Source organism: Cornus florida, unplaced genomic scaffold (genome assembly GCF_030987335.1).
Source record: "Cornus florida cultivar Cherokee Brave unplaced genomic scaffold, ASM3098733v1 CherokeeBrave_3.0.0_Hap2_Chr04, whole genome shotgun sequence".
Taxonomy (NCBI): Eukaryota; Viridiplantae; Streptophyta; class Magnoliopsida; order Cornales; family Cornaceae; genus Cornus; species Cornus florida.
Window position 1 is genome coordinate 101,239,834 of NW_026775574.1, and position 19,194 is coordinate 101,259,027.

At 34.6% G+C, this 19,194-nt stretch overlaps 2 protein-coding genes across 2 annotated transcripts; both read left to right on the forward strand.

The window, feature by feature from the left end:
- Positions 1 to 244: 244 nt before the first annotated feature.
- On the forward strand, positions 245 to 6,437 carry LOC132304253 (uncharacterized). Its single transcript, XM_059801845.1, has 14 exons — positions 245 to 515; positions 1,026 to 1,164; positions 1,334 to 1,591; positions 1,807 to 1,981; positions 2,710 to 2,771; positions 2,894 to 3,057; positions 3,269 to 3,366; positions 4,139 to 4,197; positions 4,295 to 4,429; positions 4,505 to 4,752; positions 4,855 to 5,014; positions 5,236 to 5,311; positions 5,396 to 5,446; positions 6,019 to 6,437. Exons 1-14 carry the CDS (start codon positions 454 to 456, stop codon positions 6,243 to 6,245), a joined length of 1,914 nt encoding a protein of 637 aa, XP_059657828.1. The 5' UTR covers positions 245 to 453; the 3' UTR covers positions 6,246 to 6,437.
- A 994-nt stretch (positions 6,438 to 7,431) lies between these two features.
- On the forward strand, positions 7,432 to 13,204 carry LOC132304254 (uncharacterized). Its single transcript, XM_059801846.1, has 14 exons — positions 7,432 to 7,752; positions 8,178 to 8,337; positions 8,474 to 8,731; positions 8,950 to 9,124; positions 9,756 to 9,817; positions 9,928 to 10,091; positions 10,253 to 10,350; positions 10,448 to 10,506; positions 10,601 to 10,735; positions 10,826 to 11,043; positions 11,142 to 11,322; positions 11,578 to 11,653; positions 11,742 to 11,792; positions 12,781 to 13,204. The coding sequence occupies exons 1-14, from the start codon at positions 7,697 to 7,699 to the stop codon at positions 12,999 to 13,001; spliced, it is 1,914 nt and encodes a 637-aa protein (XP_059657829.1). The 5' UTR covers positions 7,432 to 7,696; the 3' UTR covers positions 13,002 to 13,204.
- Positions 13,205 to 19,194: the final 5,990 nt, after the last annotated feature.

Consider the following 19,194-nt stretch of genomic DNA (forward strand, 5'->3'; position numbering starts at 1 on the left):
GTGAATTAATCCTTGTCTTTATCCACAAAGAGACCTGTGGTTTTGTATCATTATTCATTAGTCATCAAGTAAAATTACAACTTTTTTATTTTCTCATTACTCAAACTAAAATTACAACTTTTTATTCTCTTTATAAGAGCCTATGAGACACAGACACGTAAGCATCACAAAGTCTCCGCGGTGTCCGACAAGCGACACCTGTATTGACCGACAGTTTTTCACTTTTTCACAACTTGCACCTCCGACCACCAAGAAGTTAGGAAGCGGACCTCCGATTGTCGACTGACGACGAACACAAAGGACATGTCATCGACTCATCATCATCATCATCACGCCGTTAGCTCGCAAACTCACGCCGTTATATAGCCGTCACCGTCCTCATCCCAAATCATTAATAATTCAACGCTATAATGCGCTTCACATCATCCCAACCCAAACCAGCAGTTAGAGATCATGAAAATCTTCGCTTTCAGCTCTCTCTGCTTCTTCTTCTTCTTCACTCTGTCCCTCCACAGGTACACTCAAATCTCGTCTCATCAATTTGGGTTCCTTAATTGCTCGCGCACACACATTAGTTCTTGTGTTTATTAATGCATTTTCTTGTTGTGGCTAAATTTTTTCTTGATTTGTTCACACACCCATGTTCTGAATTTCTATTTGTGATTCTAAATCGACTTCACACACTGACACACACATACAGACACAAGTTCTTGTGTTTATTAATGCATTTACTTGTTGTGGCTAAATTTTTTCTTGAATTGTTCACACACCCTAAATTGACTTCACACACACAGACACACAAGTTCTGGTGTTTTGTAATGCATTTAGTTGTTGTGGCCAATTTTTTTCTTTGAATTGTCACACACCCAGTTCTGAATTTTTGTTTGTGACTCTAAATTGACTTCACACACATACACACACGCAAGTTCTTGTGTTTTTTACTGCATTTAGGTGTTGTGGGTATTTATTTATTTTTTCTTTTTGTGAACCAAATGATGAAAATACATGATTTTACCCATTTTCAGGGTATTATCTGTAAATCATTCTAGCTCGCCTCCAAGAGGTTGGAACTCTTATGATTCCTTTTGCTGGACCATCTCTGAAGAAGAGTTCCTGCAAAATGCAAATCTTGTTTCTCAGCGTTTACATGTTCATGGATATGAGGTCTTTAAATTTAACTTTTAACCATAATTTTATTAATTTACAATTGGCTATTTATATAGTTAAGTCTTATTGCAAAGTAAGAGTATACAAAAAAATCATTTGATATTGTGGCTAATTATATATATATATATATTCACTTTTCTCTTTTCTCTCCTGTGATTCCATGTAGTATGTTGTGGTGGATTACCTATGGTATAGGAGAAAAGTGAAGGGTGCTTACCCTGATTCTCTTGGATTCGATGTGATTGACGAATGGGGGAGGATGGTTCCTGACCCGGGTAGATGGCCTTCAGCAAGTGGTGGGAGAGGGTTCACTGAAATAGCTAATAAAGTTCATAGCATGGGTTTGAAATTCGGGATTCATGTTATGAGAGGTATAAGTACACAAGCGGTCAATGCAAACACTCCTATCTTTGATGTTACAACGGTATTGCTCCTTTTTTTATTTCGCTCATTCAGACTTGTGTACATTTAAAATATATGCAGATTTCTTATTAAATATGTTTGGATTGTTTAATTCTTCAAGTTTTTGAGTCCACAAGAAAAGATAATGCTATAGAAGGAAATTCAGATAATTTCAATGGAAACGAAAAATTAGCTTTAATGACTATTGCTTATTTTTTATTTTCTATTTTTCATCAGGGAAAAGCTTACGTAGAGAATGGCAGGCAGTGGTATGCAAAAGATATAGGGTTAACGGAGAGGAAGTGTGCATGGATGTCACATGGTTTCATGAGTGTAGATACCACGCTGGGAGCTGGAAAAGCTTTCTTGCGGTCACTCTATCAACAGTATGCTGACTGGAGTGTTGATTTTGGTAAATTGAGACTTGCCAGCTGAAATTATTCTGTTTGGTCTAGATTTACTACTGCAGCACATCACATTCTAAAGTACAACATTTAATTAGGGTACACATGGAGTCATGGACTTACCAAGGTAACAAACTAATTTGGTTGTACCTAACACTGGAAATGACTATATAAACGAATAATCATCTTTAGGATATCAGTTATGATGGGCTCATTTTCTTTAATGATGCCTTATGTGGGAAGTCTTTTTTCCTTCGAATGCTTCGGAAGCGAATAATAGTACCATTCTACTTTTGTGGGATGTTTAAACACACTTCAGAAATCAATGCCTTAACCTGTCTTGAAGATAAGGAAGCAGTGTACCATTCCAGTTCAATTAAAATGAGTCCACCATGACCATTAACATTTAATTTTAGCACCAACAAATGCTTGTATTTATCTCAATGATGAAAATCCTCAAGTGACTTTAAGCAGTATGTCCAATTTTCTGCCCTTCAGCTCTATTGTTTTTGCTAAGTTACTCACACACTGAACTCACGCCCACACCCACTATTGCTCCTAAAGAGACTTGAACCTTAAAACTTCCATTTGGAAGGAGGAGGACATATCACTTGAGCTAGAAGCTAGATGGTTCTCGTCTCTGTTAATCAACTCTATAATTTGATAACAGATAGATCTTAGCGATCCAATTTATATTCAGTTCCTACTAAGTGATAGCTTCTGTTTTCTTTCACAGTGAAAAATGACTGTGTATTTGGGGACGACTTGGATGTAAATGAGATACGCTATGTGTCACAGGTAAATATTTTTCCTAACATAATTTGGTAATACTATGGCTTAGATGTTTTGTGTAGGAGAACTGATACGTACTCAGGAAACTTCAAAGTGAAAAAGATAATATATCAAGTATCTTTCTACAGGTTTTAAGGGGGCTTGACCGTCCCATTCTGTATTCCTTGTCTCCTGGAACTAGTGTGACACCAACCATGGCAAAGGATATACATCACCTAGTCAACATGTACAGAATAACAGGTGATGACTGGGATACATGGGGAGATGTTGCATCTCATTTTGATGTTACAAGGTAGATAGAACGTTCATCACTTAAAATAATAGTATGCCTGCCCGATTTATCTGCTCTCTTATTCAATGACTGCTTGTTTTCGTTGTGTTCATAATGTTTAACCAAGAACTTTCCAGTTCAGATTTCAAATTTGCTCAATGTTTTCCTTTATTTATTTGGTGCTTCTTTTCCTTTTCTTTAGTTAACTTAATGTTTTCCATTTTTAAATCAGGGACTTCGCTACTGCTAATATGATAGGAGCTGAGGGCTTGCTGGGGAATTCTTGGCCTGACTTAGATATGCTACCACTGGGTTGGCTTACTGATCCAGGTGAGTCATATTTTGTAGTAAAAATTCTCAACCATGACACATTGAAGGGTTTGGTAATAAGAAGGAATGTACAAGAAAAATGCTCTACTCTCTCAGTTTGCAGGGAAATGTAGAATATTTTATGCGGAAAATCTCAAGTTTGCATATTGCAGCACAGAGCACTACCGAATGAAACTGTGAATTTAACTCTTGGTTTATCAGTGAAATGCTTAACCCTTGTACTTTAAGAGGATTAGTATGATTGAATGGAGCCACCGTGTCTTTATTTGATTGATAAAGCCACCATCTCACATTACAACATAGAGTACTGTTATGTATAGATCCATGTATTCAGATTAGAGGGTGTTGATGATTGAATCAATAATTTCATTGTTGCATTATCACGTTTCTGTTAGAATTAGATTCTGTGACGAGTGATCTCCCTTTCTTCTGAGATATGGATTCGTCTAATCAATTAGATTCCGAGGGGAAAGAAGGTGATGATTCTGATAGTTCTTTGGATTTGTTGAATGATCAGGTCAAAGTGATTCTCGAACTGAAATAGCAATTGAAGAAATTCCGCACACTTAATTCTTCATTAATTTAAATTTCGGTATAAAAGTTGTCACAAGACCAGTCCCACCGAACGACTTTTACCCAACAAATGATTGATTTTGAGCTTATGGCTTGGAATTCTGAATCATATTTGTTGGATGACATCGTGTTCTATTTTATTTGATATTCAAGAAGAAGGGATGAAAGCCACTATTAAATAGATATTTGTGATTAATAGGTTCAAACGATGGTCCACACAGATATGGTAAACTTTACCCAAACGAGCAAAGAACTCAGGTAAGTGAATATGAATACTAATGAGTTAGTTATTACATACTTTTCAGGTTCAAATGACTGAGTACCATTTTTGAACCCTTGGATTTTCTTTTTGCAGATGACTTTGTGGTCTATGGCCAAGTCTCCTCTCATGTTTGGAGGGGATATGAGAAGGCTTGATGAGTTCACGTTGCATCTCATCACGAATCCCACTCTACTGGAAATAAACTCTTTCAGCTCTAACAATATGGAGGCAAGTGAACCATTTTCATTATAATTCCTTACCGGAAATTTAGACAGTCATGGGATACTATTTTGTTGCGTACAGTTTCCCTATATTACTGCTGGTCTCCAATCTAGGAACCAGGGTCAGAGCTGGCAATCAATAACACTAACGGATGATAGTGCACCAGAAACACATTTTATGGGTCTCACTAGCTGCATGGATTCCAAAGCGGAAGGTTGGTTTATCAAAGCTCTTGATGAGGAAATCGAACAAGTCTGCTGGAAAGAAAGCTTAAGAAGCAAAAATCATGAACCTTTTTGTCTATACAAGCGGAAGGCACTTTTGGAATCGTAATAACGCTTTCCCATGTTTCTTTTGTCTTGAATCATTTATTATCATTGGTTGCATTGTCAGCAAATAAAACCCTTGACTATGTAAGGGCGTTGGTGCAGAGATGAAAAGATGACGTATAAGCAGCAATATAAAGGGAACCTCCGTTTATTGGGAACAGAAGCAATGGAGTTTTGCTTGGATGCTTCTCCGAAACGGAAGCTGACTTCGAAAGAATTCAAGAGAGGTTCATTTTCACCTTGCAGACTGGATTCTAACCAGGTAACTTCCACCATGACGACACAATGTATACATTCTAAAGAGAATTCTTTAAACCTTTTGCAAGTTTTGCAGCTTTAAGGGCATTAATAAACGGTGTGTTTTTGAGGTGATATGGGTAGGAAACCATGTGACTTATATGACCCCAATCGGTCTAATTCTTTAATTTGTTCTCTTTTTTCTTTAAGGGCATTAATAAACAATGAACTTTCTATATTCAACAGATGTGGGAGTTGAACAACAACGGAACCCTCGTAAACAGTTATTCTGGTCTATGTGCTACGATAAATACAGAAAAAGGTAATATTTTTGAAGTTCAATACGAGGATTAATTGAATTGTTTTGATTTTGTATTTTCCAATTACTAAGTGATCTCTCATGCAGCCACTGCTGTTCCTGGAGGAATTCGCTCTTGGATTGCTACAGGAAGGAAAGGTTTGATTTCCCCAAAACCTTGATTAATTTTGAGTTAACCAAACAAAACCCTAGATTCTGAGGTTTCTTTATTACAATTTAAAGGAATAACGACTTCTGAGGAGGTGTCAACCCTTATAATGATTATGGAAAACCCATTTCACAGAGTCTTTGACAACAAGAAAAAGAAAGCCAAAAAGAAGAAATGTAATAAATACCAAGTTGAGTAGTGGTTACAATATATCCATACAAACTATCCTTTTACTTAAAGAGTTGGTTTGTTTAACATCTGTAAGCGGCTTCGTTTTTAAGAACTATCCCGACAACTGAGAGAATTTTCCTTAACCTATGCAAAATGTTGAGTTATTAAAGATTAATCTAGATTTTTCCTAAATGTTCCTAATTATACAAAAACTAATAATGTTTATCATACTTGGAGAAAGCCTTGGTTTATTCTTGAAGCTACTGCCGGACATATGATTAGCTACAACTCGGCATTATTCACTTACAAAAGCTGGTTTAATTAGTGTGCCTGCAATTTGTTTCTTTGATAACGCTCATAATTTGTCTTTTTCATTTGTTTGTTTATTCAGGAGAAATATTTGTTGCTTTCTTCAATTTGAATCCTGCAAGGACCGTGATATCTACAATGCTATCGGACCTGGCTAAGGCACTTCCTAGTGAAAATCTGAGCGATGATTCGTGTACGGCCAGAGAAGTATGGAGCGGGGAAGACATTGGAGTGATAACACAGTCGATAACTATGGCAGTAGAAGTACATGGATGTGCACTATTTGTTTTAAATTGCACTTCCCACTGAAATATTTCGTCCTTTTTCCTAGCTATAGAGTTCGATATATTCTGTGTTACATGGGTCCATTCAATATATGGATTCTTTTCGGAAATGTATCCAATAAAACCATGTTTGATAATTGTCTTTCCTTTTGTATATTTGCATTCTATGATGACTGACCTTCGTGATCCTATGAGTACTGAATCTTTTTTAAGCCTATATTTATATGTATGTGTGTATGTATGTATGTATATATTAAGGATGATATGTCCCACCTTTTGTGATATACAGTATATATTTGGTGTTTGATAAGAACCAGACTGAATGAGTAGTACTGAATTTTGTGTTTGTGTGGTCACAATGTATAAAAATGGTTACTTTTGATCCTCCATGATAGTACTGAGTAAAGAATGATGATGATTGATACATTGACAAACAAGCAAGTCACAATTAAAAGTACAAAACAATTCCACTTTTTCTTTATTAGATTTCTTAGCAGAGAGGGAAAAGCTAACAAAAATTGATGTTTTTGTGACAGCCAGTGCGTGTATATGATCTTGACATGTGCCTAATTATTAAATTCATTAAACTCTCTAAAATTTGAACTTAATATAATTTAAAGTTCAATAACTAATGTCAATGTTACTCAAACTAAATTATCTCAACGTGAGACCCTGGATCATGACTCTTCTAAATATGATTCATACCACTCTCCTCTCTTTTAAAAAATCCTATCAATATTATCTTTTCACATTTGCCTTGGAATTTATTTCTCATTATAATTTCTCTCAATATTTTGCTAATATATTATTTTCATACTTAGCCTTGTATTTTTCATTTTTTCTATGCCAGCTGTGTTGTTTTTCTTAAGCAAATTGTTGTAATTGACGTGATAGTTCAATCATGAAGGACATCTCGATCATCACAAAAACAAATTAAAATAGATTAAATCCACACTAACCATTTTATGGCCACCACATCATATGACAAAAATATCAAAATTTTATTATGGAATCTTAAAATAGATTTTCTTAGTGATTCAACATGAAGTGTAATCCAAGCTGTAATAATTAAATTCAATGTTAAAATGGTCAAACTCTTCGAATATAATGGACTCAATTTTCATTATTAGCGTATATTTAGATTCTTACCAAGAATTTATAGAACAAAAAAAAAAAAAAAAAAAAAAAAAAAAAAAAAAAAAAAAAAAAAAAAGAGCAGTTGATTGGATAAGATTAAAAACAATTCTAAATGTTCTATACTTACGAAAAGGACAAAAAAGGAAAAAAAGAAAAAGAAATATTTGATCAATAGTGTACCTGTATTAACGGAAACTTCAGATAACCATTTCACCTCCAAACCCGAATTACGAGGAGCAAGGATTGACACCCGTTTACCACACTTGCTATATACCCGTATTCATCATTTTCATAGCTTCAGTTTCTCTCCAAACAAACAAACAAACAATACCAGTGACAATGAGGGCCTTCGTTTTGTGTTTTCTCTACCTCTTCTTCACTCCAACCCTACAGAGGTGTGCTTTCAATCTCACACCATAAATTTGGGAACTTTAAATGCAATTAATTGTTTACATACCCAGTTGGGGAAATCAATTGTCTGTGATTTTAATTTTAGTTCTTGTGCTTTTTCATGTATATTTTTCATGCATTTGGTTTCATTTTGTGATGCAAATGATGAAAATGAAATGAAACATCATTACCCTTTTTCAGAAGTGCTTTCAATCTCAAACCATAAATTTGGGAACTCAAATGCAAATTCTTACATACCCAGTTGAGGAAATCTATTGTTTGTCATTTTAATTTGAATTATTGTGCTTTTTCATGTATATTTTGTATGCATTTTGGTTCATTGTGTGTGTGTGTGAATGAACATTGTGTGGCCAAGTGCTTTTCATTTTATGAAGCGAATGATGAAACATGTTTTACCCAATATTTTCAGGGCATTTTCTGCAAAGCAATCCCGGAAAAGCCAAGAGCGCGCTAGCTTGCCCCCAAGAGGTTGGAACTCTTATGATTCCTTTTGTTGGATCATCTCTGAAGAGCAGTTCCTGCAAAATGCACAACTCATCAAACAACGCTTACAAGCGCATGGATACGAGGTCTTAAAACTTCGACTCATGACCATAATTTAAACCTTTTCATTGCATAACATTTGATATGGAGCCTAATTGTGTGTTTGTGTGTGTGTGTGTTTTGTTTTTTTTGTTTTGTTTTTTTTTTTTTTTTTTCATGTAGTATGTTGTCCTGGATTACCTCTGGTTTAGGAAAAATGTGCCAGGTTCTGGCACTAATGCTGCCGGATTCGACCTAATTGACCAATGGGGGAGAATGGTTCCGGATCCAGATAGATGGCCTTCGTCCAGAAATGGGAAAGGATTGAGTGAAGTAGCCAAGAAAGTTCATGACATGGGTTTGAAATTCGGTCTTCATGTCATGAAAGGTTTAAGTTTTCAGGCCTTCAATGCAAACACCCCAATCTTAAACATTAAAACGGTATATATTGCTCCTCATTCTCACCATAACTCGATTTCATTTCTCTCCACATTAATTTGAGTTCAATTGTGACTAAGGAAAATAATAGTACTATATATCTTCCGATTTTATTTATTTATTTATTATTAATTTATTTTATTTATTTTTGAGCTATTGACTCAGTGGTTAAGAAAGATTAACTTACTTAAATCTCTATCTGTGTTTTAATTTTTCATCAGGGAAAAACTTATGAAGAGGGTGGCAGGCAGTGGCGCGCGAAAGATATTGGGATAAAGGAGAAGAAGTGTAAGTGGATGCCACAGGGTTTCATGAGTGTGAATACCAGTTTGGGAGCTGGAAGAGCTTTCTTGAGGTCACTTTACAAACAGTATGCCGGCTGGGGCGTTGATCTAGGTAAGTTGACTGATACCGGCTAAAAAAACATTTCGTTTGGTTTATATTCTGTCAATCAAGGTGCACATGGATTCATGGACATTCCAAGAAAACAAAATATTTTGGTTACATTTTTTACATAAAATTTTTGGATTGTCTATTTGTTTTGCCTAGCATTTGAAATGGCCGGCTCTATCATTGTTTACTGTAATTGATCATCTTTATGATTTCAGAACAATGCATTGGCCGGTTTAGGTTTTCCACAATCATGTGTGGCAATGTGTTCATTTTTGTTACTGCTGAGGTGCCTTTGGATGCTATGAGAACCAAAAACCAGACCATTCTACTTCTTTGGGATGTTTAAACACACATTTCAGAAAACAATGGACCACCAATACCTTAAATAGTCTTTTAGGTCAGGAAACATTCTAGCTTTCTAGCTAAGATATATCATTGTTTTATCTACATTATGAAATATGTTACATAATATTGCTGCAACAATCAAGTAAAAAGAATCCTCGGGATTTTGGGCAGAATGACCTTTAGAATTCAGATTCCTCTGAACTCTATGATTTGATAAAGCATTAACTTTGGTGGCTCAATTTGCATTTCATTTCGACTGACTCAACGATTGTTCCTGTTTTCTTGACAGTGAAAAATGACTGTATATTTGGTGATGACTTGGATATAGGCGAGATAAACATTGTGTCAAGGGTACATACACACCTCTCCTACTTAAACTTTAGTGATACTCTGGCTTAAAATGTTTATTCATATGATTTTTCAAAGTGAAGAGAGATGATATATCAAGCCCCTTTGTGCAGTTTTTGAGTGGAGTTAACCGTCCCATTGTATATTCGCTGTCTCCTGGAACTAAAACGACAGTGGCAATGGCAAAGAAAGTGAATAAAGCAGTCAACATGTACCGGATAACAGGGGATGACTGGGATAAATGGGAAGATGTTGTAGCTCATTTCGACGTCACAAGGTAGATAAACTACTTCAACACTTCAATTCGATACTTATCATTGACTAAGGCTTGTTTTCAACGTCTTGATCATAACGTTCACCTCAAGAGTTTCCCGGTTGAGATTGATCTACATTGCTCAATTTTCTTCTTGTTCCTTGTTCGGTTGGTGCTTGTATCAGAGATTTAGCTGCTGCTAATATGATAGGAGCTGAGGGCATGTTAGGAAAGTCATGGCCTGATTTGGATATGCTACCATTGGGATGGCTTACTGATCCAGGTGTGGTTTTCATACTTTATAGTAAATTAAAATGCTTGACCTACACATTTTGTAACTAAAAAGCAACAATTAATTGTATATATTTTTTGACTAATAGATTCGAATGAAGGTCCATACAGAAAATGTAATCTTACTCTAAACGAGCAAAGAACTCAGGTAATCAAATACAATTAATTAAGTACTAATGAATTAGTTACGCTAAGTACCATTTTTCAAGGTGTGGATTAATTTAATTTCTTTTTTTTTGCAGATGACACTGTGGTCCATAGCCAAATCTCCTCTCATGTTTGGAGGAGATATGAGAAATCTCGATGATGCCACCTACAGTCTCATCACGAATCCCACCTTACTGGAAATAAACGCGTTCAGCTCAAACAATAGGGAGGCAAGTTAATCATCAACGTATACATATGCATATAATTGTTTACTGCTGAAATTTTAGAGTGTCACGGGATAAGTCTTTTGTTGTGCACAGTTTCCTTCCATTACTGCTAGTTCTAAGGGAGGCCAGTTAACAACTAAGGGTGGACAAGAAACACATTCTTTGGGACTCGTCAGCTGCATGGATTCCAAAGCGATGGGTTGGTCTACTAAAGCTCTTGATGACAAAACCGAACAACTCTGCTGGAAAGGAAGCTCGAATAGTACTCAAACACCTATGTGTCTACACAAGAAGAAGACTTCTTTGACATTGTAATAATGCTTTACCTTTCCATGATTTATATGTCTTGAATCATTTGTTACCGGCATTTTCTTGATTTTCTAAGGATTAATTGACAATGTTGATGTAGTGAAAAAGGGACTATGTCGGAAAAGGGGACTATGTCTAAGCAGTCAGATCAAGGTAACTTCCATTTATTCGCGACACATGCTATGAAGTCATGCTTGGATGCTTCTCCAAGAAGGGACTTTGCTTCGGATGACTTCATGAGAGATTCATTTTCACCTTTTAGACAAGATGATGACAACCAGGTATTTTCAGTCTTCACAAATTTGTGATGCGTCGTTACATGTTCTAATATAGAAAATTTTCGTAACCTTCTACAAGTCTAGTTAGTCCCCCTTTAAGGGCATAAATAAATAGAGGGCTTGTGATGTGAATATATGATTATCTATAGGCTTAATTTTCATTTTTATTCTTCTGTTTTTGCTGCAAATATAGTCTTATATTTACTTTGTTAATTAAGATTGAAAATTAATTACCAAAGGACTTGGAATTTGGAACAGATGTGGGTGTTCAACAAGAATGGAACCCTCAAAAGCAGTCGTTCTGGTCTATGTGCTACGATAACAGATGTTAAAGGTAAATAAATTTGAAGCTCTTGCAAGGATTAATTGAATTATTTTTTATTTTGTATTTTCCAATTACTAATAAGTGAGACCTCAAACAGACATTGCTGGTTCTGGAGGAACGCGCTCTTGGATTGCTACAGGAAGAAAAGGTTTGATTTCCCACAAAACCGCAATTAGTTTGAGTTAAAATGAATATCCTAGATTAAGGTTTCCCAAACACAACTTTAAGGAAGAATGTTTTCTGAGGAGCTGTAGACCCTTAGAATGACTATGGATAGCCCATTTCATAATTGTTGCTACTGATACAGAATTCTAATCTAGATTAATCTAGATTTTTGTTAATTATACAAGAAAAGATTAATCTAGATTTTTGTTAATTATAGAAAGTCTAGTTATTTTATCATATACTTGGAGGTGCATTCATATAGGGAAGGCCTTATTTTCCAAGAGAAAGAGGGGAAGGATGAGATAAGGAATGAAACATCTCTTCAATCCCCCACCATATTTGCATCAATTAGGAAGTGGGTGAAATAGGAGATAGAAGGAATGAAATGACATAATTAACCTCATTCAATTGTATTAATTAATGTATTCAAGTGTTTAATGATAAAAATGTTAATCATTTCCTTCCATCTAACCAAACCAAAGGATGGATGAATACTTTCCCTTCTCTAGGGATGTCTCATGCATCCTCTCCTCCCTTTTATCCATTTTCCTTCCCTCCTACCAAACGAAATCAAACCAATGCAGAAAAAATGCTATTGAAAATTTTAATTATTCTTAAAGCTAGCTACTATAAGACTGACCTGAATCCTCTCTAGTGGAACAGTACTTTCTCTTCCGTCCAATTTGAAATGCACCTTATAATAAGGTTAGGATGTTTAACAAATATACCAACCTTTTTGTAAGGTGCATTCCATACTGGACGAAATAGGATCTACTGTTCACACAAGAGGATTTTATTCCCTATAAGACGGACATGCTTATCTAGTATTTCAATCTCTACTAGGGTCCTTGCATCATTCATTTTCATACATGCATGCAATTTGTTTCTTGGATATAGTTGATTAATTCATTTGTTATCCTCTTTCGATCTAATAAAATTGGTTTTTTTTTTTTTTTTTTTTTTTTGTACAGGAGAAGTATATCTTGCTTTCTTCAATTTGAATGCTCAAGAGACCGTAATATCTACAAAGATAGCAGACCTGGTTAAGTCACTTCCTAAGCAAAATCTGAATAAAGTTTCATGTAATGGCAAAGAATTATGGAGTGGGAAAGATTTGGGAGTAATAAAAGACACCATATCTATGCCTGTAGAGTCCCATGCCTCTGTACTTTTTGTCTTGAATTGCAAGTAGTGCTCAATATATATATATATATATATATATATATATATATATATATCACACATTATGTTCATGGATATAGCTGTCCAATGGGGACTTGATTGATCCCTCCATTTTGAGAGAGGGATGTACCACTACTAGGTCAAATCTTTAGTGGGTAGTGTTTAAAACTTGATGTAATATGAGTTCATTGATGTAAATTTTTTTATTTTTTATGTTCTCACAAGTAAAATTCACACACACTGCACACTGCATCTTACAAGGATTTGAAATCATTTCTTTTTAATTTGGGAGTAAGAGGGGATACCGCCATGTCAAAATATTGGTGATTTTCTAATTTTTTCATTTTGAAAATGAGAGGAGACGCCGCCATTGGCGGAACTTTTAATAGGCTAACCTCGGCTATAGCCTAGGTCTAATTTTTTTTAAAAAAAATTAGTACTACTATTCTTATCAACCCAATTCATAAGCAATAAATATTTAGTACTACTCTTTCTCTTCTTATCAGTCCAATCCATATTGTATAGTTTAGAGAATGTTAATATTTTGAGATCAAATATAACATGGTATTTGAAGGTGGTTGATAATTATAAATAAATAAAAAATTGATGGGACAAAGTGCACCTCAAAAGGGATCATACAGCATTGGTAAATTCTTTAATATCATTAAATGATGTCGATAGCTATTTGAAATATCCGAGGACTCATTTGTCCATCTAAGCAGAGTGAGCTCAAATTTCTCCTCGCAGAAAACAAAAAAAGTTGACATTGCAGCCATCATTGAAAGCAAGGTTAACATCGCCAATATTGACCTGAACCATAGGGTCATTGCTAAATCCTGGATGCTGATTCACAATTATCATCACTCCCAACTTGAGAGATTTGGATTCTATGGAAGCCCAACATTGTTGATCTTAATGTCATTCACACCACTAGACAAATCAGACACTATTCTGTCACCATGTTGAGATGTAGGACACACATTAATATATCCTTTGAAAATATTAAATATCCCGGGGAATAATACTCCTGGGTCATCCCACCCCTTGGATGTGGTGGGACTCACTACCACATCCATGATCCAACCACTTCCACTGTTATGGGGTACCATACTTTCCGGATATTTAATACTTTCTAATCTATAGAGAAAATTCTGCAACAGAGAAGGAACCATGTGAAGCCAATTCTGCAACAGAGAGGGAACCATTAGGGCAAACATCGAGTCGCATTCAACTATCTTCTCTTCCTGTCCCCATAAGCTGTTAAATATATAGATTTTCAAGCCAAAAGAAAGACATACATGATCTGGTTGATCGAGAAAAAAAATCGACATACATGATGCTACTAGTCTAGTCTCCCAATAAGCCAAACCGTCGACATTAAGCTGCTGCTAGCATTCATATAAATTTTCAAGCCAAATGAAACACATTACTACTAGTCTCTCACAACCTGTCAACCTCAATTCATACTAGCGAGCAAGCTTTAACCCGGAAAAGGTTTGCACAAAGGTTTAACCCGGAAAAGTTGACGAATGGGTTTCTTGGCCCTGAATGAGTTAGCTTGGGTTTTTTAAAGCCCAATCGGGATTATCCAAATTTTTATCGTTCAGTTTTTTATAGTGTGCCGACAAGTCAGAGTCCACTTGAAGCGACTCTGATAATAAAACAACTAGAATCAACAGGAGTACTAGTGACCAAGTATAACAGAGGAGCTTGTGTTACCTAAGTTTAAGTTTTTCGGTAGAATTGCAAAGCACCCACTCGTTATAGTTAATATTAGAGTTAAATTCAATTCTTGATTCAGTATTAAGCCAAGCGTTTCGGTGTGCCATCCGGATAGGTAAGGTGATCCGACCGCAACAATAACATTACGAGTTTGAGTGAAAGGTTGTCCTACACCGGATCTAAATGAGAGAGTGATTACATATATATGGACATAGTGTTAGTCCCACCTAATAATTTTAATTTTTGAACCAGATATGATTATACCAAACAAGTTACACAATCCATTAAAATGTGTGAAGTGGTATATATATATATAAAAAACTCTAAATCAATTAATGCTTATATTAGTTTTTCATACTACTAAGAATATCCCCAATGTAGTATCTTCATTATTATTCTACACTTTCACAAAGTGTTGTGTCACCTCAGCAATTGTGGTGACATGACTCTGCACATTTTTAAAGTTTATTTCTCTTATTATACACACATCTTTTATATTCTACACTTTATTATTTTATTATTTTAAAATTTACCCACATGTTACTAATACACAATTAATTTATTTCATAATATTAAAAGTACACACAAGGCCCACGTATAATTGCTACTTGATTTTACACATTTGAAGAATTGGGTGTAGAATATAAAGGGGGCCCACAAGTGTGTAATGTGCTTAGAAGGTTTATTCATTCAACGCATCCTCAGATATTTGTACACATTGCTTATGGGCTGGGTTACTCTAACTTATGGTGCAAATGAAGTCTGAATTGACATGTGCAAGTGCCAGATGGAAGTTAGGAAAAGGGTACATGTGGATTAATTTGTAAATATATATATACTCCAATAGTCCTATGTACTGCTAGTACAAGTTTGAAGTTTTGACTTTGTCTACAATCAAAGGCCTTTCATATTCCAATTTTTGACTTTTCTTAGTTCATGGGTGTAAGCTTTTCAATAACAACGCATTTACGTATCAAATAGGATCTGACCAAATTTGATGTTTTTCTCTTTAGTTGTCACATAAATAGAGGTACTGGATGAATGTTGGGCCAGTGAGGTGCCACGTGTGCATAAGAGTGAGATTCATAACTCAATCATATCTTAATTTTTGGCTGCCTTATGAAGTTCTGACTTCTCTACAATCAAAGCCCTTCCCAATGTTCTAGCTTCTAACTGTTCATGGGAGTGCCAAATTATAAATATGCTTTTCAATAACAATACATTCACGTATCAAATACCATCATCAATTTGATGTTTTTCTCTATTAGCTTTCGCATTTATTGACTTTAATTTCCCCCCCTCTCTCTCTCTCTCTCTCCACAATTATTGAAGTTTTTTCCTAACTTATTGGATTTTTTGAAAAAAAAAAGACCTGTGAAACTCGTTTGATCCGTTCAAAATAAAAACTGGGTTATTGATATAACCCCTTTTGGATGGAATTCAGGATGGCCCAATCCAGACTTATTTCGAGTTGAGGTTGGGTTGAGACTGGGCTGGGTTGGACCAGCCCAACTTGAAGCCCTATTAATGAGGATAGTGTTATTGACATTTGTTGTTTTGGTGTTGGGGTTTTTGAGTTCATCAAATGGTGCAGTTTCTCAAAGTGTAATGCAAAAGATGAGTAGAATAATAAGCAGGGTCCATACTTGGGCATTGTACTTCCAAACAGCTTTGAGATGACCCCTCTTCTTCAATCTCCAAGCTTTGTGCCTTCTCACAAGCTTCCTTACTTGGATTTTTTATTTAGTATTATTTACTACTAATTCTTCCTTTTTTGTATTATATATTTATAAAAATATAAAGATCAAAAATGAGATTTTACTGTGCAAAGAAAATGGGAATTACAAGTTTCCAAATCCCCAATTCTTTGTATCTCTTTCAGCTTTTCAGCTTTTCGTGTTTTCTTATTTCATAGTGTATTATAAATCCTAAGTTCCTAACACCTTTTTATATCAAACTACAATAGAGATTAGAATTCGCTCTAAGACTTACGAGAATATTTTTTTTTTCTTCATTTTCTGGTGTTTGGCTGTCGTAAAATATTTAAGAAGAAAAAAAATATTAAAATTCAACAAAAATAACTTATTCATCAATTTTCGACAAGTAATTTTACACGCTCTGTCCGACACGACCTCAATATTTGTCAAATACCAAAAAATAAAAAATATATATTTTACTTTTTGAAATCAAACTTGATGCCACCTAGAACTACTTTGGCTAGCCATTCAGGGGGTCATTTTCTACGTGTAATGGTTTAAGTGGAGCCTCTCTCTCTATCTTAGGTAGCCTATTCACTAAACACAATCACGAGAGATTGTTGACTTTGAGTCACAGGTCTTTCATAAGAATACGAAAGTCCAGTCATAGCAATGGTATAATTTGTTAAAAAATATTTTACGTCAAAATAAACGGAACTTAAAGAGTTAAAGAGTTAAGTAAGAACCGAAAACTAAAAAAAATGATATATTTAAACAAACAAAAACGATTATAAATATAATAAACGAAATATACATCATAATAACGTCTGTTTCATGTTTATTTGTATGAAAAATATAAAGAAGGAAATGGAAACTCATTTTTATGTGGTGTATGTTGTAATAGAAATAATATTAAAGCACAGGAATCAAAAATTGAAAGAACGATAAGCGAGAGAGGGAGGAAGAGTGAATACTTGATAGTACTTTCATGTCCATCACATTCATATGTATATATAGGATAGGTTGCAGCCTTCAGTCTTTGCTTTTATATTCGGCCCTACATCTTGCTCCAATCAAGTGGTTATACATCACTCCATCGATCAAATGTTTTTAAATGCATAAGCATACTAATTGCTGAAGTGCACATCACTATATCAATTACATTAATACACACATTTTACAGTGGTAGGTGGTGGACCCCATATCGTAGAACAGTGTGACTTGGTTTATTTATTTATTTATTTTACAGAATATTGTGTAGTTTAGACAGTGTCCAACGTTGTTGTGAGATCAAATATAATAGTATAATACCATGTATTTGATAGTGATTTGTAAGGAGTTGGGACCATTGATTTTTAAGATAATTACAACAAAGTAATTTAATTTTGTGCAACTTCACTGCTTGCGTCACACAGACACGCACCGCGCCCCCACACGCACATATGTGTGAGAAAATGTTATTGACTTTTCCTGACACGACACAATCATTGTTCCACCAACACAGGAATATTATAAATAAAAAAAGCAGCCAACAAATTGGATCTTCATATCTAATTAAATAATTAAATGATTGATCATTTTTTAACACAATGGGAGGAAATTGCCTTCCCTGCACCTTCCTTCAAATTTAAAATAGCCGGCAAGATTCAGATTAGCATAATTTTCCTACAACAAAGAAAAGTAGTAAAGGTGATCAGCATCCCGGTGTAGATAAGAAGTAATGATGATCATCATCTCGATGTGATGGTAATTTGAATCTTGCTTAATCAGATTCAATGATAGTGCGAAGTGCTATATACTAGTACTATCTTCAAATCATATAATATTTTTTCGTATAAAACTCGAGAACAAAATTGTCCGAACTAGGCGCGGACCTAGCATAGGCTCACACTGAATTTTTTATATTTTTATTTTATATTTTAATTTTTTTAAAATTTATAAAGATGTCCTCACTAAAATTATAATTTGTCCCCACTGAATTATTGTTTTTGCATTTTATATTTCAAATTTTTAAGAATTTTTAAAGATGCCCCCACTAATATTACAATTCGCTCACTGAATTTTTGTAATTTTTTTTTTATATTTTATAATTTAAATTTTTTTAAATTTTTGAAGAAAATTCCATTAAATCACAAATTAAAAGACCCTTCACAAAAATTTCTAAATTCGTCATGGAACCAAATTCGACCTTAAAATAGACAATATCAAATACCACAATCACCTCCCTTGTTAAATGGTTCTAAGGGAAATTTTTTTTATATTTTTTTCTCTTATCTTTTTGATACTTTAGTTTATGATCGTTTCACTTTCAACAAGAAAAACATAAATGCGATGGCATTCCAAAATAGACTAAACATATACAGACAAGATAGATTACAACAAGTGGGCTATATTTCGATGTGGCCAAGCTCATGCATGCATCAAGAAATTGACCAGATACTTGCTTCTGGATTTGTAAGTGAAACAATCAAATTGTTATATACGTATATTGCAACTATACAACATTTATTTAAATGAGTCGTGAAAGTAAGTGGCGGCGGCGGCTTTGACTTGTCGCCCAAATTATATGTTATATTATTGTCCAATAATGGGCACTATAGTTCCACATGAGTGGCTCAAGATGGCTTGATAGTCCACTTATAAATTTTAAAATTGTACTCATGAATCATCAATGTTACTAAAATATATTCGTACCCTTTCAAAAATAACCACCATGTTTTCTTTTTTAATCTGTCTCAAAATAAATATTTACCTTTTTTTTTTAAACAATATATTTCATATTTT